Source organism: Tachyglossus aculeatus, chromosome 2 (genome assembly GCF_015852505.1).
Source record: "Tachyglossus aculeatus isolate mTacAcu1 chromosome 2, mTacAcu1.pri, whole genome shotgun sequence".
Taxonomy (NCBI): Eukaryota; Metazoa; Chordata; class Mammalia; order Monotremata; family Tachyglossidae; genus Tachyglossus; species Tachyglossus aculeatus.
The window spans coordinates 14,654,343-14,680,602 of record NC_052067.1 but is presented as its reverse complement, the minus strand read 5'-3'; the positions used below and the strand labels follow the sequence as shown (position 1 = coordinate 14,680,602).

At 42.8% G+C, this 26,260-nt stretch overlaps 1 protein-coding gene across 1 annotated transcript in view; it reads right to left on the bottom strand.

Moving 5' to 3' along the window:
* The window catches only part of GPNMB (glycoprotein nmb), a 36,113-nt gene extending 10,272 nt beyond the window's left edge, over window positions 1–25,841 (bottom strand). The window contains exons 1-7 of the mRNA XM_038742245.1: window positions 25,668–25,841; window positions 11,415–11,567; window positions 9,986–10,129; window positions 7,864–8,031; window positions 5,155–5,313; window positions 4,646–4,957; window positions 1,461–1,592 (exon numbers count right to left, since the gene is read on the bottom strand). Coding sequence (XP_038598173.1) covers window positions 1,461–1,592; window positions 4,646–4,957; window positions 5,155–5,313; window positions 7,864–8,031; window positions 9,986–10,129; window positions 11,415–11,567; window positions 25,668–25,737 — 1,138 coding nt within the window. The 5' untranslated portion in view covers window positions 25,738–25,841. The remainder of the gene's footprint in view (window positions 1–1,460; window positions 1,593–4,645; window positions 4,958–5,154; window positions 5,314–7,863; window positions 8,032–9,985; window positions 10,130–11,414; window positions 11,568–25,667) is intronic.
* Window positions 25,842–26,260: the final 419 nt, after the last annotated feature.

The window sequence follows — 26,260 nt, the reverse complement described above, 5'->3', positions numbered from 1 at the left end:
TTAGAGATGTCCTGAAGGCAGGAGGAAATGGAAGCCTACAGAAGTCTAGAAGGAGAGAGGTCGGGGCTGGAGATGTAGATTTGGGAATCATATGCCTAGAGACGGTAGTGGAAACTATGGGAGTGAATGATGGAGAATAAAAGGGGATCCAGACCAGATAGACATATATCCCCATAGATGACAGAGGTTGGGAGGCAGAGGAGGATCCATCACAACCAGCCCCTCTTGGTTTTGGGGGAAGGTATTATGGCATTTGTTAAGCGCTCACTATGTGACAGGCACTATTCCAAGGACTGGGGCACAAACAAAGTAATCAGGTTGGATCCAGTCCATGTCCCACATGGGGCTCACAGTCTTAATTCCCATTTTACAGATGAGGTAACAGACACAGAGAAATTAAGTGGCTCCCAGGCCAGTGGTCTATCCACTATACCATGCTCTTCTGGCTTTACGTTTCAATCACCACTATCTTCCCTGATACTCAGCGACATTCCATTGTTTCTCCACATCCAACTTATTACCCCCGGGGTTCCCTGATATCTGGTTCTACATTTTCTCCTTATGTGTCTGTCACCATTCGCCCCTTTCCCCTCTTCATTGTTTTTGGATTGTGATCCCTTCTAGGAATAGGGATTATGTCTAATTTCCAACTGAGTAATCCTTCCTAGAACTTAGTACAGTGCTCTGAACTCACTAACCGCTCAATGAATACTATTACTATTGTTAGTACTTAGTCTGTGAGCCCCATGTTGGACAGGGACTGCGTCCAACCCAATTAACTTGGATCTATCCCAGTGCTTAGAGCAGTGCTTCACACACAGTGAGCACTTAAATACAATCATAATAACATGAGCTTGAAAGCTCCTTGGAGGCAGGGATCGTGTCTCCCTATCTATTGAATTATACTTGTCCAAGCACTTAGTATAGTGCTCTGAACACAGTAAGCACTCAATAAATAGCACTGATCGAATGTAGTACACTAAGACGTTATCAATTTCAAAAGAAAGAGATAATTACACAAAGTGCTGGTTAATTTAGATTTTGAGCAACACCAAACTTGTAACCCCAATTTGAAATACTTCGACAATGGAAACTTTCAACTTTTAATTTACCTTGAGCTTATTTGGCACAGGGACTGAAGAGAAACATCAGGCATATAAGTCAAGGCAGCATTGTAACATAACGAGGAACATCAATACTTCAAATCTGTTAGTTCTGACACAGGTCAGGCGGTATGCAGACAGATGCACAAAAAACATTTCCTAATTCTGCTATTTCATCCTTCACAACATGTAGAGTGAAAACATGTGCAGTGCATTGAGTGTGCTAAGAAATCAAATTCAATCCTAAAATTTCAGCTACTTCCACTCAGCTCGTAGCATAGACAGGCAATAAAGTGGGTAAGGAAAGAATCAGTGTTCTTAGTCCTTAATTCAAGTCTTTCAATTTTAGGCACTTACCTACAATCGTAATTTCAGCCTGAAAATGTCCATATCTGTTGATCTGGCAATTTTCATAAAGCACATCTCTCTTCTTCCGTGCCAACAGATTGGCATCAGAGTGCATTTGAGGGGTAGAATTGGAGAATTGACCTATAGTTGTTGAGGAATTTAAGAAGAACCAATCATACCACTTCTCATAAATCTAACCCATTTGAAGAGGAAATAGTTTATAATTTTTTACCTTTAATACGGAAGCTAAAATATTACACCTTCGAAACACTTTGAGCTTTTTGCACTTAATTTAAAGAAGATATTGTGACCAGTGGGAAAAAACTTAAGAGGGGTGACCTAAGCACTTTCATTTTATCATTCATTTCAAAGGGGCATAGGGGTATTACGAAAACGAAGTTAGTACCCGATGAAAGGCGAGCAAATTTCTTGTTTAGCCACATTCCGCTAAAATCAGAGAAACCTATAACAGAAAACTGATATGAGTGTCTGGAATTTTTATGTACATAAGCACTATGGACTTCCTAGCGGTTGTGACATTGGCAGTAGGTGAGGATATTGACTTTGTGGATAATTAATGTAGTACAATAGCTATGACTCCTAGACTTTGCAGCAATAAAGAACTTAGCGTGCTTAGATTGTGAGCCCTCTGTGGGATAGAGTCTGTGTTCATCTTGATTGTCCTGTATTTACCCCAGCGCGTAATACAGTTCTTGGCACACAGTAAGCGCTTCACAAATACCACAATCAATAAAACAATCCCCTACTCTGCTCATGTATTTTTCAGGCTGGTCACCATCTAGTAACTTTATAACTTTTGGTAGAAAAAAGGAGAAAGATTTTGAGAGGCCCGGTGCTGCTGCCGACCACCAAGTAGATCTCCACCTTAGAACTGATATATAAATGGGAATGATAGAGGCAAAAATATAACTGCCTTGGTTTCAAATATAAACGTTTGGGAGGCGTGTACTCACATACCCGATTACTAATTTTATATCTTTATAAAAAGCATGTGATTACACCTGGAGAAACGATCCCATCATTTGAATGCAAGCAAGATGCTCATAAATTTCAGCAGACGTTTCTCCTGTAGGCCTTCCTTGGCAATAGAGCCATAATTAAAATACTGGTAGTGCGAGTAACTTCTAGCTGTAAAACTGGATCAAAAGATCATTCATCTTTCTTCCTTCCTAATCTTCCAAAAAAGTCCTTGAAGACAAACTGATGTTCACCCCATTACTTTCACATACACCCTTTCAACAGAGAATGTTGATAGATCCCGGGAAGTGGGGAAAACAGTAGCATGGTTCTAAAAAGGATATAAAGCGGTAGCTTTTTTTTTCCCCCCTGCAGGAAATGAGATACTGAACAAACCAAACAAAACTGATCTTGCAAAGGAAATTTTTCTAGTTAGTTTACATAAATCCAAAAAGGGAGCACTAATCCTGAACTGCAAACTATGGAATGAGTGACATAGGAATAAATTGCACACATCTGTTAGAGCACTCAACTTTCTACCTCCCTGCCACACCCCTGACTTTTCCACTGAGTCCCTGTCAGTTTCACATTCCTTGAAGCTCAATTCCTTCTGCATTTGCTTCTGTTTTCCGCTTTCAACGTCAAGGTTTATATTATAACTGGGCCCTGCAGTGCGCTCTGGCTTTTCACTCTTCCCCTTCCTCTCTCCGTATGAACAGATTAGGTCTTTTGCGTCTCCTGTAGAGGTCAAGGGATGGAGAAAAGCCCATAGCTGATACGATGCTTCTCTCCTGATAGGCAAGCCTGGTTCTTTTAAATGAATTTGCTTCACCTCCACGGATGCAAACCACACACTTAACCTTATGTAGGTTCTCGATGGATGGATAGTCACAAATTCTGACAGAGCAAGTGCCACTGATCCCACCTTCTTCTCTTTCCCAGGAATCCAGGTGGAACCTTGACTACTTGACTGACAGACGGCTTCCCTCCCTGCCTCGAGCCCCCAATTCCTGTCCCCAAGGTATTAATTATCAGCTGTCAACGTCTGTCTCTCCCCTTCTAGACTATAAGCTCGTTAAGGGCAGGGAATGTGTCTATTGTTGTACTGTACTCTTCCAAGCTCTTTGTACTGTGCTCTGCACCCATTAAATGCTCAATACATATGACTGAAAGAATGAATTGTCTTTACTCTCAACCCAGTCAGGAAGGTACACTACAGACCGGTTGCTTTAGCTTTTCAAGTCCAAACAAGTTGCCTTAAATGAAGATGAAGATCGACTGCAATTAACATCGGCAGTTACAACCCCCTTTGTTGGTCTGAATCTTAAACTGTGGATGCTAGGGCTGTGAGCCAGGGAGAGAACCTCTCAGAGACAATTCCCTCTCTATCCATTTTGCTTGTACATTTTTATTCTATTTATTTTATTTTGTGAATATGTTTTGTTTTGTTGTCTGTCTCCCCCTTCTAGACTGTGAGCCCGCTGTTGGGTAGGGACCGTCTCTATATGTTGCCAACTTGTACATCCCAAGCGCTTAGTACAGTGCTCTGCACACAGTAAGCACTCAATAAATACGATTGAATGAATGAATGAATGGACTCTGCATTTCGCTGGTTGGAGGAGGATCACTGGGGAAGGGACGATGGGAAGGCCACCAGGAATTGACAACTTGCTCTCCATCAGGACAAGTAGGTGGCAAATTTGAGGGAGAGTTATCATCAAGGCTCCCCACCTTCTCTGAGGGACAGCTTTAATGTGGCTTCCTGGGGATTTTCCTTGCAGAACTAATGCCCCAGGGGAAAACCCCTGAGCAATCATTTAAATGTACAACAAAAACACCCTTTTTCTGAGCCTTCCATCTCCTCACGATGTCGCTCCCTTGGCAGATGGCCTGACCGCTCTGGGAAATGGGGTCTGTGTTAGAAAGGCAGAGGCTACATCTCCCAAAACTCTCTGTCCAAACCGAACGGCAAGATGGTGAAACACCATCTTAGGGGTGACAAAACAAAAAACGATAAGCATCAGTCGAGGACTTCTGAATACGTTTTCTGCAGGCAATGAACCATTCCCCAATTCTCTCATAACTTGATGAAATGAGCGGCAAAAGAAAGTGGAAGCGGTTAGACCATCGTCATTGCCAATGCCATCAAGTTGCCATTGATATGGAAACTTTCAGCTATGAGGGAAACACGAAGCTTCATTGGAAAAAACTCTTACCGGGAGTCGGAGTGGGTGTTGGAGAGCTGGGGGTAATTGGTTGACAAGGTCCAGGAACTGCGGCTTGGACAGTCAGATTAAGGCTGAAGTTTCCTTTCAGTGTGTAAGTGTGAGTAGAAACTGGGTTGTTGGAAACAAATAAACCACTGCTATCTCCAAAGTCCCACTTGTAGTAGATAGCAGAAGCATTAAGATAGTGGCTGGGGTCATGAACCAGGACGTCAAATGTAATGGGAAGATCCTTGATGAAAATATCGTCAGAGGCATTGCGATTATTCTTTTGAGACACATTCACGAATATAGGAATCTGGTCTGGAAGAAACATAAAAAGCAAATGTTTAGTTGGGCTTTGAATAACACAGTCTTCAATCGAACCAAAAATCAAAATACGAGGTATATTCCCAAATCATCTTCCTTCTCTCTTATCTAGCCCACCGATAGGGTAAATTGGCATTGCTGGGAATTAGGAGGCAAATCTTCAGCTATGAACTATGTGACACGGCACTCACCTGTTACCTCATATATGTCCTTTGTAGATGCAATTGGAATAAACGCCCGGAAACCTCTCCTGTACACAGTCACTTCCATAAGCTGTAGGCCAAGACTCACGTTGGCTGTGTTTACGGAAATGGTTGCCGTAGATCTTCCCATTATTTGGAAATATTGACCTGCAAGTTGACACACCCTTACAGTTATTGGCAGAATCACACGAGCAGTTTCCATAGGTTTCCCCACTTGTCTGCTTCACATTTCCCACCCGAAAGCATACCATTCCATTTAGCTAGATGATAGCAGGTTATAACTTCCAGGAGGCCCTATGTTGCAAAGCCATAGATTAACAGACGATCCTTTTGAAATTGGTCTCACACTAGCATAATCATTTTAGAAGTTTTGAATGATTAAGAATAAAAAACTATAATCAAGTGGGATTTTTGCTTTCAAAAGTCAAAGAGTTTAATGAGGTTTGTTCGCTAAGGCCAGGGGCTGCTGCAAAAGTGGGCAAAGATGCTTTTCATAATTAGGGTATTTATTATACACTCTGTGCCAAGCATTGTGCTGAGCATTGGAGTGGATAATCAGATCAGATGGAGTCTCAATCAAAGGCATTTATTGACTGCTTACTGTGTGCAGAGCACTGCACTAAGCACTTGGGAGAGTACCCTGCAACAGAGTTAGTAGATACATTCTACTTAGACTGTGAGCCCACTGTTGGGTAGGGACTGTCTCTATATGTTGCCAATTTGTACTTCCCAAGCGCTTAGTACAGTGCTCTGCACATAGTAAGCGCTCAATAAATACGATTGATGATGATGATGATACATTCCCTACCTACAGTGAGCTTATAGTCTAGGAGAGTTTTGACTCTAAGAGAAAGGGAGAGCAGGTATCACCCCCATTTAACATATGAGGAAACTGAGGCCCAGCATAGTGACACATCGGATCAGTGGAGAGTTCAGGTTGAGAAGCAACATTGTCTAGTGGACAGAGCATGCGCTTGGGGGTCAGAAGGACCTGGGTTTTAATTCAGATTCGGCCACTTGGCTGCCGTGTGACCCTGGGCAAGTCACTTCTCTCCCCTGTGCCTCAGTTACTTCATCTGTAAAGCAAATGGGGACGAAGACTGTGAGCTCACGTGGGACATGGACTGTGTCCATCCTGATTATCTTGTACCTACCCCCATGCTTAGTAATAAGCGCTTAACAAATACCTTTTTAAAAAATTAAAAGGATCTGGGACTCCCGACTCCTTAGCCTCACCAGATTAATGCTGAGAGTGTAGATACAGAATCACTCCCTCTTCTACCAATGGGCACAGGGTCACTACGAGATAATCCTGTGCCTAGCCTCTCTCCCACTGTGCATCATATGATAGGAAGGGAGAAATCGACAAGCACATCTTGCAAGGGTAATGACCAGCTCTCTATATTTTGTAATGAGTGAAACCACGTTTCTTTCTTGTCAGCTAAGAAAATATAGCTGGAAAAAATTGGAATATTCTCCCTTTCATCCTGCGGTGGCTCAGTATGGCCTTCTTATCCTCCTGGATTTGAAGGAGAGATTCAAGCCCATGGTTCATTTTTAACGAAGCCGTAAGTGAGGAAACTGAAGTTTTCGCCTAGATTGTAAACTCCTTGAAGGCAGATATGGTATCACTCTATTGTACTCCCCTAAGTACAGTTCTCTGCGAATGAGTAAGTGATCCACAAATCCTATTAACTGATTTTCTACTTATACTGTGGCTAAAGGCAGTGGTCTGCATCATACATTATCCCTGAAGCAGGAAAAAGCAAACAGTGGAAAATTTTCAAGGGTTACCGTGGATCACTGAAACAAGATACCAAGTCAGAAATAGAGAACGCCACTTCAGATAATTAGTAGGGCAAATCAGAATGATTTCCCTTTATCCAACAATAATCATTCCTAGCCTGGCAATGGGATGCAGCATGGTCCAGTGGATAGAGCAGGGGCCTGGGTATCAGAAGGACCTGGGTTTTAATTCCAGATGCTGTGTGACCTTGGGTAAGTCACTTAACTTCTCTGTGTCTGTTACCTTATCTGTAAAATGGGGATTGAGACTGGGAGCCCCATGTGGGACACAGACTGCATCCAAATTAGCTTGGATCTACACCAGTGGTCAGAAGAGTGTGTGGCACATGGTAAGTGATTAACAAATACCATTAAAAAAAAAAGAATATTCTCTGCAGCAGCAGCATTCACTCAAGGAAGAAATCTTGTAGAATTTTAGATTTGGCATTATTTTTGAAAGCAATAGATAATGTGGTGGGCAAAGGGAGAAAGGTCGTTGTGGGCAGGGAATGTGTCTGTTTATTGTTGTATTGTACTATCCAAGAGCTTAGTACAGTGATCTGCATACAGAAAATGCTCAATAAATATGATTGAATGAATGAATGGGACAACACTCCCCTCCCTCAATAGGCACGGAAGGCATTGCTCCTTTTAGATTTTACTTACCAAAGTCTTCATATTGGTTTGGCAGTACACCTGTAAACTTAGCAGGTTAATCCCGTTAAATATCATACTTTGAACTCTAAAGCACATCATCAGGGCGGCAGCTGCATTCCCTGTGCTGGGGACTTAGGAATTCAGCCACCCAACAACACTCTCAGAAATCCTAGTGTGGGGTAACTGAGGAGGAAGAGCGCCGAACAAAAACGCTGAGCTACAGGAAGAAAAGACTCAAGAATAAAAAGAACCAACCTAGTGTATGAAATATATAGACAAAATTCTTTCGTCTCCAACCAGGGTGGTGAGGAAAAGGCCTCCCATCAGGAAATACATTGTGATCGCTCTTGTTGGTGGGGTTTCTCTTGCCACTGTCATCTATCCATGCGGTCCAGTTGTAAACATAGGGGTCAGGAGACGAGCCTAAGGGTGAACACAACCAGATCAAAGTTTATATCCAAGCTCAGTCAGAAGGGCAAAAGAATTTAGGAGTTAGGTATTTTTGAATTTAGTCGAGACAGCTGAAAATCTGCCCTGTAATTCAGGACTGATTAGATCTAAAGAAAACCTCCAGTCAATTTGCCATTTTCCCTAAAAATTGTTTCCCGAAGTGCAAGTACATTCAAACCAAACTCACGGCTATTTCATAGGGATTTTAACGAGGACTCTTTTCTCATCTGCATTTGTGAAATTACCACTTGAAAGATGGCTTTGGAACTAGTTTAGTTGGGCCAGATTTGAAATCAAATCTGTTTAGTGCCAAGACAGAAGACCCCTTAAACAGGATGTAGTAAAATGTAGGGGGGTGCAGTTGAAACTCCTGGCATTTGCAATGTTGATCAATAAATCTGTTATGACATATATTATATATAGAAATTCTCATTAAGATAATCACATTTAGGTCAGGAGCCATAGCCTGATTTCAACTCATTTGCAAAACAAATTGAATGTCTGGCCTTCACTAGTGCTGAACTGAATGTGCTTAAAGAATGAATATGAAGTGATAACACAAATGGACTAGGGACCCAACATTTTAAAGTCATCTGACTGCTGGTAGATCCCCTCAGAAATAATGTTCCAGTTGGTTCATAGTGCCCATAATTATTTCTATTTATTAGCCTTTTAAATGATAGGGAAAATTATTTTATAAAGGACACATGGTTTATGAAAATGGGTATTTCATGTTAAATTCCATCCCCAGGTATTTTCTTTTATGAACAATGCATAAAAATGTGTTATCGAGACGCCTTTCAAGAACAGTAGTGATCTAGATGTCCAATGGTTTCAAGTTTTCTGATCAACTGATACATATATTCTTAACTGAAAAAAAGCATCAGCTGTTAAAGAGGCTTGATTCATAATAATAATAATGATGGCATTTATTAAGCACTTACTATGTGCAAAGAACGTTTTGAGACACATTAAAGTTCATAATTTTTTAATCCGAAAGAAATGAATTCACAAGACATTCAGTGATGAAATGGGAAATAGAATGTACATTATAAAAGCAATTACTATCACTTTCTTCGATTAGTGTTTGCATCCATTTAATTAATTACATCTGGATTCTGGAGGATATCCAAAATTTCTACTTGCAAGAAGTCCAGGCGCCTCGCCTTTTCTGTCTTTGCTCTTTAACATGCAAGACCAGTCTAAAACCTGCTTTTGGTAAAAACTTGAAAGAACAAAAACATAAATCTTATTTTCCAAAAATTGGCCTGAGGAATCCATTCAACGGGGAGATAATCGCTCTCTGAACACAGACGAGAATAGTGAAGAGTTCTGAAACAGAGTTTAATAACTCTATCAGATTCAGTGATGATAGTGCCATTTTAATGCCACTTGAATATAGCACCTTGAATTTGTCTAGGACATTTTTCTCACTAAGTGCTTACATATTACTTAGTTCATTTAAGCCTCATAGCATCTCTGTGAAGAAGGAAGAGGTGGTTAGTTATTCTCATCTCAAACTGAAATTGAGGAAACTGAAGCACAGGTACTCTGACGCCAGTTGGCCAGTAACAAAACTGGAACTAGAATCCACATCACCTCTCTCCTAGAGCCGATATCTTTCCAGGAGATCACGCTGTCTCCGTACATGTTGCATATAAGGATCAGGGGCTGACAGCCCAGAGTTAAACAGAAACAGTCATTTTCTGGTTTTGCAGCTATCGGGTCTGGCCCCTTAAGCTCGTCATGGACAGGGAAAGTGTCTTGTTTGTTGTATTGCAGTCTTCCAAGCGCATAGCACAGTGCTTTGCCCACGGTAAGCACTCAATAAATACGACTGAATGAATAAACTCCCACTAGTTGAAGGTCTAGTATGACCCGAACAGCATGACTGACTTTGAAAACGTAACTGAATACCACGTCTTACCATTTCTGCAACTCTTCTCATATACTATGTTGCCAAACTCATCTTCTTCCTGGCATCTGGGATACTTGAGGGTCACTGTAAATGTCACCTTTGAGCCCACCAGGGCAGGAGAGTCACTTGTCAGGATGGCCTGAACACGCCCGCCTAAGAAATAAAAAGTAGAACAATCATAACCCTTTCATCTATAAATACTTATATAAACAAATCTCAAGTTACTCATATTAAACTGACTATGAAGGATTCAAGTATCCACATGCCTCTTTACAGAACATTACTTATTTACTGGATGCACAGAATCCACAGCCTCAGCAACTGCTTCTGGAGGCGTATGTTTTTCGAAAAGCAGACACTACAATCAACGATTAAGGCTAGCCGAGTCTCATGTCAGAAAAACTCATTGACCGTCAAGTGACGACCAAATGCAGGATATTTTCCATTTTTTAACACCCATATAAACCCATCAACGAATTTATGAACTTATTTACATCCATCCTCACCACTCATTTATATACAAAGATTTACTTGCTCTGTGATACATTCAATTATTTATCTTTTCTACTCCTGTAAATATTTTATACTTGTCTCCCCATTTAGAGTATAAAGTCCTTGTAAGCTGGGAACGTGTCTCTTTTGTTTTCTGCATTTCCCTAGAGTTTAGTACAGTGCATTGAACCAAGAGAGCGCACAATAAATACTACTGTCATGAAAGGATAGGAAATCTCAAATAATTGATGAAAATATTTCACTTTTGAAAGAATCCATTTATTCCGTCTCTGTTAGTTCAAACGTTGGATACTCGTTATTCCCCAGAAACACCAGACTATCATTTATTAAACTGGGATCTTGGTTTTCTATCATTTGGAATAAGGAGGACCTGAAAGACTACAGCGAAGGTAGGCTGGCTAATATTTTTGTCCAACTAAATACATTTTGGTGTCTGGGGTAATTTTTTATTTCTGGATAGTTTTCAAATTTGAGAAAGGAAAAAACTGCATCCAAAGTCCTGATATTACCAATATATACTTACCGTCGTCTGCAAAATAAATTGTGGTACAAATAAATAGTCAGTAAACTTGACAGCCTCAAGGTTTGTTTTTTATGGTTATTTGTTAAACTCTTACTATGCACCAGGCACTGTACTTAGGGCTGGGGTAGATACAAGCTAAAGCCTTAATCTCCATTTTACAGATGAGGTAGCTGAGGCACAGAGAAGTGAAATGGCTTGGCCAAGGTCACACAGCAGACAAGTGGCGGAGCCGGGATTAGAACCCAAGTCCTTCTGTCTTCCAGGTTTGTTCTCCATCCACTAGGCCATGCTCCTTCTATATTATACGTCTAGTTACTTTCTACTTCTATAGTTACACTCTACTTCTATTTCTTAGTTCTTAACAAACTGTCCTATCGGTTTCAGGGACATTTATAGATTTACCCTTCCAGCAGTTGTTCCATCGGGGGTCTCCTTCTTTCCAGAATGGGTAGAGTTTTTCATCCCATTGATTTTGGTCAGAAGACCAGTCCTCCAGCTGGTTATGGTGCCTTCCATAAGTAGGGCCTCTTCCACGGCTCATCACATCCTGAAATCCTAAATTAGGGTTTGAATCGCAACAAAAAGTGACATCGACACAATCCCCAAACCAAGTGATTGGCAATTTCAAGATGTGCCTCTTTTCCCCTTTATCTTCTACACAGTTCACTTGGGATAGAGAAGCAGTGTTGCCCAGTGGCCTGGGAGCCAAGAAGGACCTGGGTTGTAATCCCAGCTCTGCCACTTGTTTGCTAGGTGACCTTGGACAAGTCATTTCACTTCTCTGTGCCTCAGTTACCTTATCTGTAAAATGAGGATTAAGACTGTGAGCCCCATGTCCAACCCGATTTGCTTGGCTCTATCCCAGTGCTTAGTACAGTGCCTGACACATAGTAAGCGCATAATGAATAGGAGCCCACTGTTGGGTAGGGACTGTCTCTATATGTTGCCAACTTGTACTTCCCAAGCGCCTAGTAAAGTGCTTTGCACACAGTAAGCGCTCAATAAATTGATTGATTGAATACTATAAAAGCAGCATGGCTCAGTGAAAAAAGAGTCGGAGGTCATGGGTTCAAATCCCGGCTCTAACACTTGTCAGCTGTGTGACTTTGGGCAAGTCACTTAACTTCTCTGTGCCTCAGTTCCCTCATCTGTAAAATGGGGATGAAGACTGTGAGCCCCCCGGGGGACAACCTGATCACCTTGTAACCTCCCCAGCGCTTAGAACAGTGCTTTGCGCATAGTAAGCGCTTAATAAATGCCATTATCATTATACAAGATTCAGTCCCCTTTAGACTGTAAACTCATTGTGTGCAGGGAGTGTGTCTTTTTACTGTTGTATTGTACTCTCCTAAGCACTTTGTACAAGGCGCATTCATTCCTTCATTCATTCAATCGTCTTTATTGAGCACTTACTGTGTGCAGAGCACTGTACTAAGCGCTGGGGAAGTACAAGTTGGCAACATATAGAGACAGTCCCGACCCAACAGTGGGCTCACAGTCTAAAAGGTTCATGCGGAGGTGTTCCACCTCGGGGGCTCCGACCAGGACTGAGTTTCTGGCCCTCGCTGACCTGGCCCGGGCACCCCTGGGCATCAGTCAATCAATCGTATTTTTTGAGCACTTACAGTGTGCGGAGCACTGTACTAAGCACTGGGGAGAGTAATAATAATAATAATGATGGCATTTGTTAAGCGCTATGTGCAAAGCACTGCTCTAAGCGCTGGTTGCGGGGGGGGGGGGGTTCAAGGTGATCGGGTTGTCCCACACGGGGCTCACAATCTTAATCCCCATTTTCCAGATGAGGTCACTGAGGCTCAGAGAAGTGACTTGCCCAAGGTCACACAGCAGACGTGTGGCAGAGGCAGGATTCGAACCCATGACCTCCGACTCCCAAGCCCAGGCTCTTTCCACCGGGCCACGCTTCTAGACTGTGAGCCCGCTGTTGGGTAGGGACCGTCTGTCTGTGTTGCCAACTTGGACTTCCCAAGTGCTTAGTACAGTGCTCTGCACACAGTAAGCGCTCAGTAAATACGATTGATTGATTGATTGATTGATAGAACAGAGTCGATAGACGCATTCTCCGCCCACAACGGAAGCGGGGTCCCCTTTGCGGAGAGCCTTTGGATGCGTTTTGTGAGCCTCAAGGAGGCCTGCGTAAATAATAATAATAATAATAATGATGGCATTTGTTAAGCGCTTACTATGTGCAAAGCACTGTTCTAAGCGCTGGGGGGGGGATACAAGGTGATCAGGTTGTCCCACGTGGGGCTTCCAGTCATCATCCCCATTTTACAGATGAGGGAACTGAGGCCCAGAGAAGTGAAGTGAAGTACGCTGCTTAGAGAAGCGGCGTGGCTCAATCAATCAGTCAATCAATCGTATTTATTGAGCGCTTACTATGTGCAGAGCACTGTACAAAGCGCTTGGGAAGTACAAATTGGCAACATATTTGTGGCTCAGTGGAAAGAGTGCGGGCTTTGGAGTCAGAGGTCATGGGTTCAAATCCCGGCTCTGCCAGTTGTCAGCTGTGTGACTTTGGGCACTTCTCTGGGCCTCAGTTCCCTCATCTGGAAAATGGGGATCTCTATATGTTGCCAACTTGTACTTCCCAAGCGCTTAGTACAGTGCTCTGCACATAGTGAGCGCTCAATAAATACGACTGATTGATTGATTGATTGAAGTGACTTGCCCAAGGTCACGCAGCAGACATGTGGCGGAGCCGGGACTCGAACCCATAAATGACCTCTTCAAGAAGCCTTCCCTCCTCTTTTCTCCCGCTCCCTTCCGCGCCACTCTTCCTTGCTCCTTCATTCATCCACTCCTTCGCTGCTTAGAGAAGCGGCGGGGCTCAATCAATCAATCAATCAATCGTATTTATTGAGCGCTTACTATGTGCACAGCACTGTACTAAGCGCTTGGGAAGTACAAATCGGCAACATATTTGCGGCTCAGTGGAAAGAGTGCGGGCTTTGGAGTCAGAGGTCATGGGTTCAAATCCCGCCTCTGCCAGTTGTCAGCTGTATGACTTTGGGCACTTCTCTGGGCCTCAGTTCCCTCATCTGGAAAATGGGGATCTCTATATGTTGCCAACTTGTACTTCCCAAGCGCTTAGTACAGTGCTCTGCACACAGTAAGCGCTCAATAAATCCGATTGATGATGATTAAGACTGTGAGCCCCCCGTGGGACAACCTGATCACCTTGTAACCGCCCCAGCGCTTAGAACAGTGCTTTGCACATAGTAAGCGCTTAATAAATGCCATTATTATTATTATTATCCTTCCTCCCAACCCCACAGTAAGCGCTCAATAAATATGAATGAATGAATATGTATATATCTGCATAAATCTGTAATTTACTTATTGATCAATCAATCAATCAATCGGATTTATTGAGCACTTACTGTGTGCAGAGCACTGTACTAAGCGCTTGGGAAGTCCAAGTCGGCAACACATAGAGACAGTCCCTACCCAACAGCGGGCTCACAGTCTAGGAGGGGGAGACAGAGAACAAAACCAAACATACTAACAAAATAAAATAAATAGAAGAGATATGTACAAGATAAATAAATAAATAGAGTAATAAATATGTACAAACATATATACATATATACAGGTGCTGTGGGGAAGGGAAGGAGGAAAGTTGGGGGATGGATTGATTTAATCTATTTTTTTTACCACCCTCTAGACTGTGAGCTCCTTGTGGGCAGTGAATGCGTTTGATATTATATTGTACTCTCCCAAGCGCTTAATACAGTGCTTTGCACACAGTAAATGCTCAATAAATAAGATTAATAATAAATAATTTATTCATTTATATTAAGATCTGTCTCCCCCTCTAGACTGTGAGCTCGTTGTGGGCGGGAATGTGTCCGTTTGCTGTTATATCTGTACTCTTCCAAGCGCTTAATACAGTGCTTTGCACACAGTAAGTGCTCAATAAATAAGATTAATAATAAATAATTTATTTATATTAATATCTGTCTCCCCCTCTAGACTGTGAGCTCGTTGTGGGTGGGAATGTGCCCGTGTGTTGTTATATCTGTACTCTTCCAAGCGCAGTGCTTTGCACACAGTAAGTGCTCAATAAATAAGATTAATAATAAATAATTTATTTATATTAATATCTGTCTCCCCCTCGAGACTGTGAGCTCGTTGTGGGCGGGAATATGTCCGTTTGTTGTTATATTTGTACTCTTCCAAGCGCTTAATGCAGTGCTTTGCACACAGTAAGTGCTCAATAAATAAGATTAATAATAAATTATTTATTTGTTTATATTAATATCTGTCTCCCCCTGTAGACTGTGAGCTCGTTGTGGGTGGGAATGTGCCCGTGTGTTGTTATATCCGTACTCTTCCAAGCGCTTAATACAGTGCTTTGCACACAGTAAGTGCTCAATAAATAAGATTAATAATAAAATATTTATTTATTTATATTAATATCTGCCTCCCCCTCTAGACTGTGAGCTCGTTGTGGGCGGGAATGCGTCCGTTTGTTGTTATATCAGTACTCTTCCAAGCGCTTAATACAGTGCTTTGCACACAGTAAGTGCTCAATAAATAAGATTAATAATAAATCATTTATTTATTTATATTAATATCTGCCTCCCCCTCTAGACTGTGAGCTCGTTGTGGGCGGGAATGCGTCCATTTGTTGTTATATCAGTACTCTTCCAAGCGCTTAATACAGTGCTTTGCACACAGTAAGTGCTCAATAAATAAGATTAATAATAAATTATTTATTTATATTAAGATCTGTCTCCCCCTCTAGACTGTGAGCTCGTTGTGGGCGGGAATGTGCCCGTTTGTTGTCATAGCTGTACTCTTCCAAGCGCTTAATACAGTGCTTTGCACACAGTAAGTGCTCAATAAATAAGATTAATAATAAATTATTTATTTATATTAACATCTGTCTCCCCCTCTAGACTGTGAGCTCGTTGTGGGTGGGAATGTGCCCGTGTGTTGTTATATCTGTACTCTTCCAAGCGCAGTGCTTTGCACACAGTAAGTGCTCAATAAATAAGATTAATAATAAATAATTTATTTATATTAATATCTGTCTCCCCCTCGAGACTGTGAGCTCGTTGTGGGCGGGAATATGTCCGTTTGTTGTTATATTTGTACTCTTCCAAGCGCTTAATACAGTGCTTTGCACACAGTAAGTGCTCAATAAATAAGATTAATAATAAAATATTTATTTATTTATATTAATATCTGTCTCCCCCTCTAGACTGTGAGCTCGTTGTGGGCGGGAATGTGTCCGTTTGTTGTTATATCTGTACTCTCCCAAGCGCTTAATACAGTGCTTTGCACACAGTAAGTGCTCAATAAATAAGATTAATAATAAAATATTTATTTATTTATATTAATATCTGTCTCCCCCTCTAGACTGTGAGCTCGTTGTGGGCGGGAATGTGTCCGTTTGTTGTTATATCTGTACTCTCCCAAGCGCTTAATACAGTGCTTTGCACACAGTAAGTGCTCAATAAATAAGATTAATAATAAATTATTTATTTGTTTATATTAATATCTGTCTCCCCCTCTAGACTGTGAGCTCGTTGTGGGCGGGAATTTGTCCGTTTGTTGTTATATCTGTACTCTTCCAAGCGCTTACTACAGTGCTTTGCACACAGTAGGTGCTCAATAAATAAGATTAATAATAAATTATTTATTTATATTAATACCTGTCTCCCCTTCTAGACTGTGAGCTCGTTATGGGTGGGAATATGCCCGTTTGTTGTTATATTTGTACTCTCCCAAGCGCTTAATACAGTGCTTTGCACAAAGTAAGTGCTCAATAAATAAGATTAATAATAAATAATTTATTTGTTTATATTAATATCTGCCTCCCCCTCTAGACTGTGAGCTCGTTGTGGGCGGGAATGCGTCCATTTGTTGTTATATTTGTACTCTTCCAAGCGCTTAATACAGTGCTTTGCACACAGAAAGCGCTCAATAAATACGACTGAATGGATGAATTGGAATTAGTCCTGAGGCGTAATTTATGCCAACACATTGCCATGTTACCCCCTCCCCATCTCAACCACAGACCAAGGAGACCAGTGGTCTTGATATTCTTCTTATTAATAGCAATATCATAATAGTAATAATAGTATTTGTTAAGCGCTTACTATGTGTCAAGCACTGTTTAAACTGCTGGGGTCCCACACAGGGCAAACAGTCTAAGTAGGAGGGAAAATAGGCAATTAATTGGGGTATTTGTTAAGCGCTTACTATACGTCAGGCACTTTACTAAGCGTTGCGGTGGTTACAGATCGGGTTAGACACAGTCCCTGTCCTGCATAGGGCTCACAGTCTTATTTAATAATAATAATAACAATAATAATAATAATAATACTGACATTTATTAAGTGCTTACTATGTGCAAAGCACTGTTCTAAGCGCTGGGGAGGTTACAAGGTGATCAGTTTGTCCCACAGGGGGCTTACAGTCTTAATCCCCATTTTACAGATGAGGTAACTGAGGCAAAGAGAAGTTAAGTGACCTGCCCAAAGTCACCCGGCTGACAATTGGTGGAGCCAGAATTTGAACCCATGACCTCTGACTCCAAAGCCCAGGCTCTTTCTCCTGAGACACGCTGCTTCTCTAGTTTCCCATTTTCCAGATGAGGGAACTGAGGCAGAGAGAAGTGAAGTGACGTGCCCAAAGTCACCCAGCTGACAATTGGCGGAGCCGGGATTTGAACCCATGACCTCTGACTCCAAAGCCCGTGCTCTTTCTCCTGAGCCACGCTGCTTCTCTAGTTTCCCATTTTCCAGATGAGGGAACTGAGGCAGAGAGAAGTGAAGTGACTTGCCCAAAGTCACCCGGCTGACAATTGGTGGAGCCGGGATTTGAACCCATGACCTCTGACTCCAAAGCCCAGGCTCTTTCTCCTGAGCCACGCTGCTTCTCTAATTTCCCATTTTACAGATGAGGGAACTGAGGCAAAGAGAAGTGAAGTGACTTGCCCAAAGTCACCCGGCTGACAATTGGTGGAGCCGGGATTTGAACCCATGACCTCTGACTCCAAAGCCCGTGCTCTTTCTCCTGAGCCACGCTGCTTCTCTAATTTCCCATTTTACAGATGAGGGAACTGAGGCAAAGAGAAGTGAAGTGACGTGCCCAAAGTCACCCAGCTGACAATTGGCGGAGCCGGGATTTGAACCCATGACCTCTGCCTCCAAAGCCCAGGCTCTTTCTCCTGAGCCACGCTGCTTCTCTAGTTTCCCATTTTCCAGATGAGGGAACTGAGGCAGAGAGAAGTGAAGTGACTTGCCCAAAGTCACCCAGCTGACAATTGGTGGAGCTGGGATTTGAACCCATGACTTCTGAGTCCAAAGCCCAGGCTCTTTCTACTGAGCCACGCTGCTTCTCTAATTTCCCATTTTACAGATGAGGGAACGGAGGCAAAGAGAAGTGAAGTGACTTGTCCAAAGTCACCCAGCTGACAATTGGTGGAGCTAGGATTTGAACCCATGACCTCTGACTCCAAAGCCCAGACTCTTTCTACTGAGCCATGCTGCTTCTCTAGTTTCCCATTTTCCAGATGAGGAAACTGAGGCAAAGAGAAGTGAGGTGACTTGCCCAAAGTCACCCAGCTGACAATTGGTGGAGCCGGGATTTGAACCCATGACCTCTGACTCCAAAGCCCAGGCTCTTTCTACTGAGCCACGCCGCTTCTCTAATTTCCCATTTTACAGATGAGGGAACTGAGGCAAAGAGAAGTGAAGTGACTTGCCCAAAGTCACCCAGCTGACAATTGGTGGAGCCGGGATTTGAACCCATGACCTCTGACTCCAAAGCCCAGGCTCTTTCTACTGAGCCACGCTGCTTCTCTAGTTTCCCATTTTCCAGATGAGGGAACTGAGGCAGAGAGAAGTGAAGTGACTTGCCCAAAGTCACCCGGCTGACAATTGGTGGAGCCGGGATTTGAACCCATGACCTCTGCCTCCAAAGCCCAGGCTCTTTCTACTGAGCCACGCTGCTTCTCTAGTTTCCCATTTTACAGATGAGGAAACTGAGGCAAAGAGAAGTGAGGTGACTTGCCCAAAGTCACCCGGCTGACAATTGGTGGAGCCGGGATTTGAACCCATGACCTCTGACTCCAAAGCCCAGGCTCTTTCTACTGAGCCACGCTGCTTCTCTAATTTCCCATTTTACAGATGAGGGAACTGAGGCAGAGAGAAGTGAAGTGACTTGCCCAAAGTCACACAGCTGACAATTGGAGGAGCTGGGATTTGAACCCATGACCTCTGACTCCAAAGCCCAGGCTCTTTCTACTGAGCCACGCTGCTTCTCTAGTTTCCCATTTTCCAGATGAGGGAACTGAGGCAGAGAGAAGTGAAGTGACTTGCCCAAAGTCACCCAGCCGACAATTGGTGGAGCCGGGATTTGAACCCATGACCTCTGACTCCAAAGCCCAGGCTCTTTCTACTGAGCCACGCTGCTTCTCTAATTTCCCATTTTCCAGATGAGGGAACTGAGGCAGAGAGAAGTGAAGTGACTTGCCCAAAGTCACCCAGCCGACAATTGGTGGAGCCGGGATTTGAACCCATGACCTCTGACTCCAAAGCCCGTGCTCTTTCTCCTGAGCCACGCTGCTTCTCTAATTTCCCATTTTACAGATGAGGGAACTGAGGCAGGGAGAAGTGAAATCAATCAATCAATCAATCCTATGTATTGAGCGCTTACTGTAATGAGAGAAGTGAAATCAATCAATCAATCAATCGTATTTATTGAGCGCTTACTGTAATGAGCTGCCCATGGCCACGTGCTAGACGGGCGGTGGAGCCGGGATTAGAACCCGTGACCTTCTGTCTCCCAGCCCCGCGCTAAGTCTTGAATGCCCATTTTACAGTTGAGGAAACTAAGCCATAGAGAAATTAATTGACTGGCCCAAGGTTACGCAACAGGCAAGTGGCAGAGTGGGATTAGAACCCAGATCCTCTGACTCTGAGGCCCACGCTCTTTCCATTAGACCACACTTTTTCCTCAATCTTGAGCGGCTAATACAGCGCTCTGCGCACAGTAAGTGCTCAGTAAATGCCACCGATCATCACCATCATCATCATCAGTCGTATTTATTGAGCGCTTACTGGGCGCAGAGCACTGTACTAAGCGCTTGGGAAGTACAAGTTGGCAACATAGAGAGACAGTCCCCACCCAACAGTGGGCTCGCAGTCTAAAAGTCTAAAAGTTCATCTGCTCCTCACCAAGAGGAGCTAATTTATGTTGCCAATTTGTACTTCCCAAGCGCTTAGTACAGTGCTCTGCACATAGTAAGCGCTCAATAAATACGATTGATTGATTGAAGAGAGAAGTGGCCCGTCTTGGGGCAGCATCTGTGTGCTAGACACTCTGCACTGGAGTGGACGTGATAAGAAAGAATCCGTAGGTTGGAGGGTCTCCCTCACGGCAATGGGGGTTATTTCTGTCAATCGTACTTATTGAGCGCTTACTGTGTGCAGAGCACTGTACAAAGCATTCATTCATTCATTCAATCGCATTTATTGAGTGCTTACTGTGTGCAGAGCACTGCGCTAAGCGCTTGGGAAGTAGAGTACAACGCAACAATGAACAGACACATCAATCAATCAATCAATCATATTTATTGAGCGCCCACTGTGTGCAGAGCACTGGACTAAGCGCTTGGGAAGTCCAAGTTGGCAACAGATAGAGACGGTCCCTATCATCAATCATCAGTCGTATTTATTGAGCGCTTACTGTGTGCAGAGCACTGTACAAAGCATTCATTCATTCATTCAATCGCATTTATTGAGTGCTTACTGCGTGCAGAGCACTGCGCTAAGCGCTTGGGAAGTAGAGTACAATACAACAATGAACAGACGCATCAATCAAGCAATCAATCGTATTTATTGAGCACTTACTGTGTGCAGAGCACTGGACTAAGCGCTTGGGAAGTCCAAGTTGGCAACAGATAGAGACGGTCCCTATCATCAATCATCAATCGTACTTATTGAGCACTTACTGTGTGCAGAGCACTGTACAAAGCATTCATTCATTCATTCAATCGCATTTATTGAGTGCTTACTGTGTGCAGAGCACTGTACTAAGTGCTTGGGAAGTAGAGTACAACACAACAATGAACAGACACATCAATCAATCAATCAATCGTATTTATTGAGCGCCCACTGTGTGCAGAACACTGGACTAAGCGCTTGGGAAGTCCAAGTTGGCAACAGATAGAGATGGTCCCTATCATCAATCATCAATCGTATTTATTGAGCGCTTACTATGTGCAGAGCACTGTACAAAGCATTCATTCATTCATTCAATCGCATTTATTGAGTGCTTACTGTGTGCAGAGCACTGCACTAAGCGCTTGGGAAGTAGAGTACAATACAACAATGAATAGACACATCAATCAAGCAATCAATCGTATTTATTGAGCGCTTACTGTGTGCAGAGCACTGGACTAAGCGCTTGGGAAGTCCAAGTTGGCAACAGATAGAGACGGTCCCTATCATCAATCATCAATCGTATTTATTGAGCGCTTACTGTGTGCAGAGCACTGTACAAAGCATTCATTCATTCATTCAGTCGCATTTATTGAGTGCTTACTGTGTGCAGAGCACTGTACTAAGCGCTTGGGAAGTAGAGTACAATACAACAATGAACAGACACATCAATCAATCGTATTTATTGAGCGCTTACTGTGTGCAGAGCACTGGACTAAGCGCTTGGGAAGTCCAAGTTGGCAACAGATAGAAACGTTCCCTATCATCAATCATCAATCGTATTTATTGAGCGCTTACTGTGTGCAGAGCACTGTACAAAGCATTCATTCATTCATTCAATCGCATTTATTGAGTGCTTACTGTGTGCAGAGCACTGCGCTAAGCGCTTGGGAAGTAGAGTACAACACAACAATGAACAGATACATCAATCAAGCAATCAATCGCATTTATTGAGCGCTTACTGTGTGCAGAGCACTGGACTAAGCGCTTGGGAAGTCCAAGTTGGCAACAGATAGAGACGGTCCCTATCATCAATCATCAATCGTATTTATTGAGCGCTTACTGTGTGCAGAGCACTGTACAAAGCATTCATTCATTCATTCAATCGCATTTATTGAGTGCTTACTGTGTGCAGAGCACTGTACTAAGCGCTTGGGAAGTAGAGTACAACAATAAACAGACACATCAATCAATCAATCAATCGTATTTATTGAGCGCTTACTGTGTGCAGAGCACTGGACTAAGCGCTTGGGAAGTCCAAGTTGGCAACAGATAGAGACGGTCCCTATCATCAATCATCAATCGTATTTATTGAGCGCTTACTGTGTGCAGAGCACTGTACAAAGCATTCATTCATTCATTCAATCGCATTTATTGAGTGCTTACTGTGTGCAGAGCACTGTGCTAAGCGCTTGGGAAGTAGAGTACAATACAACAATGAACAGACACATCAATCAATCGTATTTATTGAGTGCTTACTGTGTGCAGAGCACTGCGCTAAGCACTTGAGAAGTAGAGTACAATACAACAATGAACAGACGCATTAATCAAGCAATCAATCGTATTTATTGAGCGCTTACTGTGTGCAGAGCACTGCACTAAGCGCTTGGGAAGTCCAAGTTGGCAACAGAGATGGTCCCTATCATCAATCATCAATCGTATTTATTGAGCGCTTACTGTGTGCAGAGCACTGTACAAAGCATTCATTCATTCATTCAATCGCATTTATTGAGTGCTTACTGCGTGCAGAGCACTGTACTAAGCGCTTGGGAAGTAGAGTACAATACAACAATGAACAGACGCATCAATCAAGCAATCGATCGTATTTATTGAGCGCTTACTGTGTGCAGAGCACTGGACTAAGCGCTTGGGAAATCCAAGTTGGCAACAGATAGAGACGGTCCCTATCATCAATCATCAATCGTATTTATTGAGCGCTTCCTGTGTGCAGAGCACTGTACAAAGCATTCATTCATTCATTCAATCGCATTTATTGAGTGCTTACTGTGTGCAGAGCACTATACTAAGCACTTGGGAAGTAGAGTACAACAATAAACAGACACATCAATCAATTAATCAATCGTATTTATTGAGCGCTTACTGTGTGCAGAGCACTGGACTAAGCGCTTGGGAAGTCCAAGTTGGCAACAGAGACGGTTCCTATCATCAATTGTATTTACTGAGCACTTACTGTGTGCAGAGCACTGTACAAAACATTCATTCATTCATTCAATTGCATTTATTGAGCGCTTAATGTGTGCAGAGCACTGTGCTAAGCGCTTGGGAAGTAGAGTACAATACAACAATGAACAGACGCATCAATCAAGCAATCAATCGTATTTATTGAGCGCTTACTGTGTGCAGAGCACTGGACTAAGCGCTTGGGAAGTCCAAGTTGGCAACAGATAGAGACGGTCCCTATCATCAATCATCAATCGTGTTTATTGAGCGCTTACTGTGTGCAGAGCACTGTACTAAGCGCTTGGGAAGTCCAAGTTGGCAACAGATAGAGACGGTCCCTACCCTACAGTGGGCTCACAGTCTAGAAGTGGGGGAGTCTAGAAGGGGGGCCCACGGTGAGTTTACCGTTCAAGCATCCCTGGACTTTGGCTGAGAGTTTGAGTTGAATAATAATAATAATAATAATATCATCATCAATCGTATTTATTGAGCGCTTACTATGTGCAGAGCACTGTACTAAGCGCTTGGGAAGTACAAATTGGCAACATGTAGAGACAGTCCCCACCCAACAGTGGGCTCACAGTCTAATAATAATGATATCAATCAATCAATCAATCAATCGTATTTATTGAGCGCTTACTGTGTGCAGAGCACTGGACTAAGCGCTTGGGAAGTACAAGTTGGTAACATATAGAGACAGTCCCTACCCAACAGTGGGCTCACAGTCTAATAATAATGATATCAATCAATCAATCAATCAATCGTATTTATTGAGCGCTTACTGTGTGCAGAGCACTGGACTAAGCGCTTGGGAAGTACAAGTTGGTAACATATAGAGACAGTCCCTACCCAACAGTGGGCTCACAGTCTAAAAAGGGGGAGACAGAGAACAAAACCAAGCGCTTACTGTGTGCAAAGCACTGTTCTAAGCGCTTGGGGCGGTTACAAGGTAATCAGCTTGTCCCACGGGGGGCTCACAGTCTTCATCCCCATTTTGCAGATGAGGGAACTGAGGCCCAGAGAAGCGAAGTGATTTGCCTAAAGTCACACCGCTGGCAGTTGGCAGAGCCGGGATTTGAACCCTTCACCTCGGACTCCAAAGCCTGGGCTTTGGCTTTGGCCCAAAGCTGGGCCTGTACTAAGCGCTTAATACAGTGCTCTGCACATAGTAAGCGCTCAATAAATACGATTGATGATGATGGGCTCTTTCCACTGAGCCACGCTGCTTCTCTAAATCCCTTCGTGGGGGAAGAAATCAGTGGCCCAAAAGGGATATGGTTTAAGTACAGCTGACTTTGGGCTACATATTAATCTGTAGGGGATCATCATCATCAGTCATCATCAATCGCATTTATTGAGCGCTTACTATGTGCAGAGCACTGTACTAAGCGCTTGGGAAATACAAATTGGCAACATATAGAGACAGTCCCTACCCAACAGTGGGCTCACAGTCTAAAAGGGGGAGACAGAGAACAGAACCAAACATACTAACAAAATAAAATAAATAGAATAGATATGTACAAGTAAAATAGAGTAAGAAATCATCAATCGCATTTATTGAGCGCTTACCATGTGCAGAGCACTGTACTAAGCGCTTGGGAAGTACAAGTTGGCAACATATAGAGACAGTCCCTACCCAACATCTTCAGGAGGGTCATTTTTGCAAACCCGGGTGGATGGAAATGAGCTAGAAAGAATAGCTCTAATCATCACTCCCAGAGTGAAAATAAAATAGTAAATAATAATAATAATAATAATAATAATAATAATAATAATAATGGCATTTATTAAGCACTTACTATGTGCAAAGCCCAAAAGGGATATGGTTTAAGTACAGCTGACTTTGGGCTACATATTAATCTGTAGGGGATCTTCAGGAGGGTCATTTTTGCAAACCCGGGTGGATGGAAATGAGCTAGGAAGAATAGCTCTAATCATCACTCCCAGAGTGAAAACAAAATAGTAAATAATAATAATAATAATAATAATGGCATTTATTAAGCACTTACTATGTGCAAAGCACTGTTCTAAGCTCTGGAGATGTTACAAGGTGATCAGGTTGTCCCACGGGGGGCTCACAGTCTCAATCCCCATTTGACAGATGAGGTAACTGAGGCCCAGAGAAGTGAAGTGACTTGCCCAAAGTCACACAGCTGACAATTGACAGAGCCGGACCTCTGACTCCAAAGCCCGGGCTCTTCTCCACTGAGCCACGCTGCTGAAAATCAGGAGTTAGCATGGCTTTACTTCAGCTCCGGCTTCCAATCGATCAACCAATCAATCAATCAATCGTATTTATTGAGCACTTACTATGTGCAGAGCACTGTACTAAGCGCTTGGGAAGTACCAATTGGCAACACATAGAGACAGTCCCTACCCAACAGTGGGCTCACAGTCTAAAACGGGGAGACAGACTCCAGCTTTCGTGCAGTTTTAAGAAAGTGCTCTCTCCCGAGGATAGTGATAATAAATGCAGAAATTGAGAAAATTGACTTACTTTTAGCAGCGGCTACCGTCATTCCCGTTGCCAGAAACAGGAGACCCAGGAGTTGCGGGGGGAATCTCATGGCGTTTTCCGTGAACTAACAGGCCTCAGTCGCTTGCAAAGTTCAGCTTTCAAGTCTTCCAAGTCTGGCAGAGAACAAGAATAATATTCCTCTGGTCCCCGCACAAGGCCGGCTCCTCCTTTCTTTAATTAAGTGGAGGGCCTAAGGGCACATCATGTGATGGTATTAAGTAGAGTTGCATGATTTGGTGTTTTGAATTCAACTTCTTATAGCTCATGTGCTTATGACTCACTCAACTTTTTTTTTAGTAGCCCCTCAATTTCAAAATCACACTGTCAGACATTTAAATTGGTTTTACGACTGCCATTTTTTTTTTACATAACTTCTTTTCAAATGAAAGTTGGATCCTGACTGAATAAAGTCCAGCTTCATGATCGTTGGTTCATGATTGTTATTGCAGTACTTGTGTCTGCATCTCTAAACCAAGTACTGAGGAAGGATAATAATAATAATAATAATAATAATAATAATAATAATAATAATAATAATAATAACGGTACTTGTTAAGCACTTAAGAGGCCCC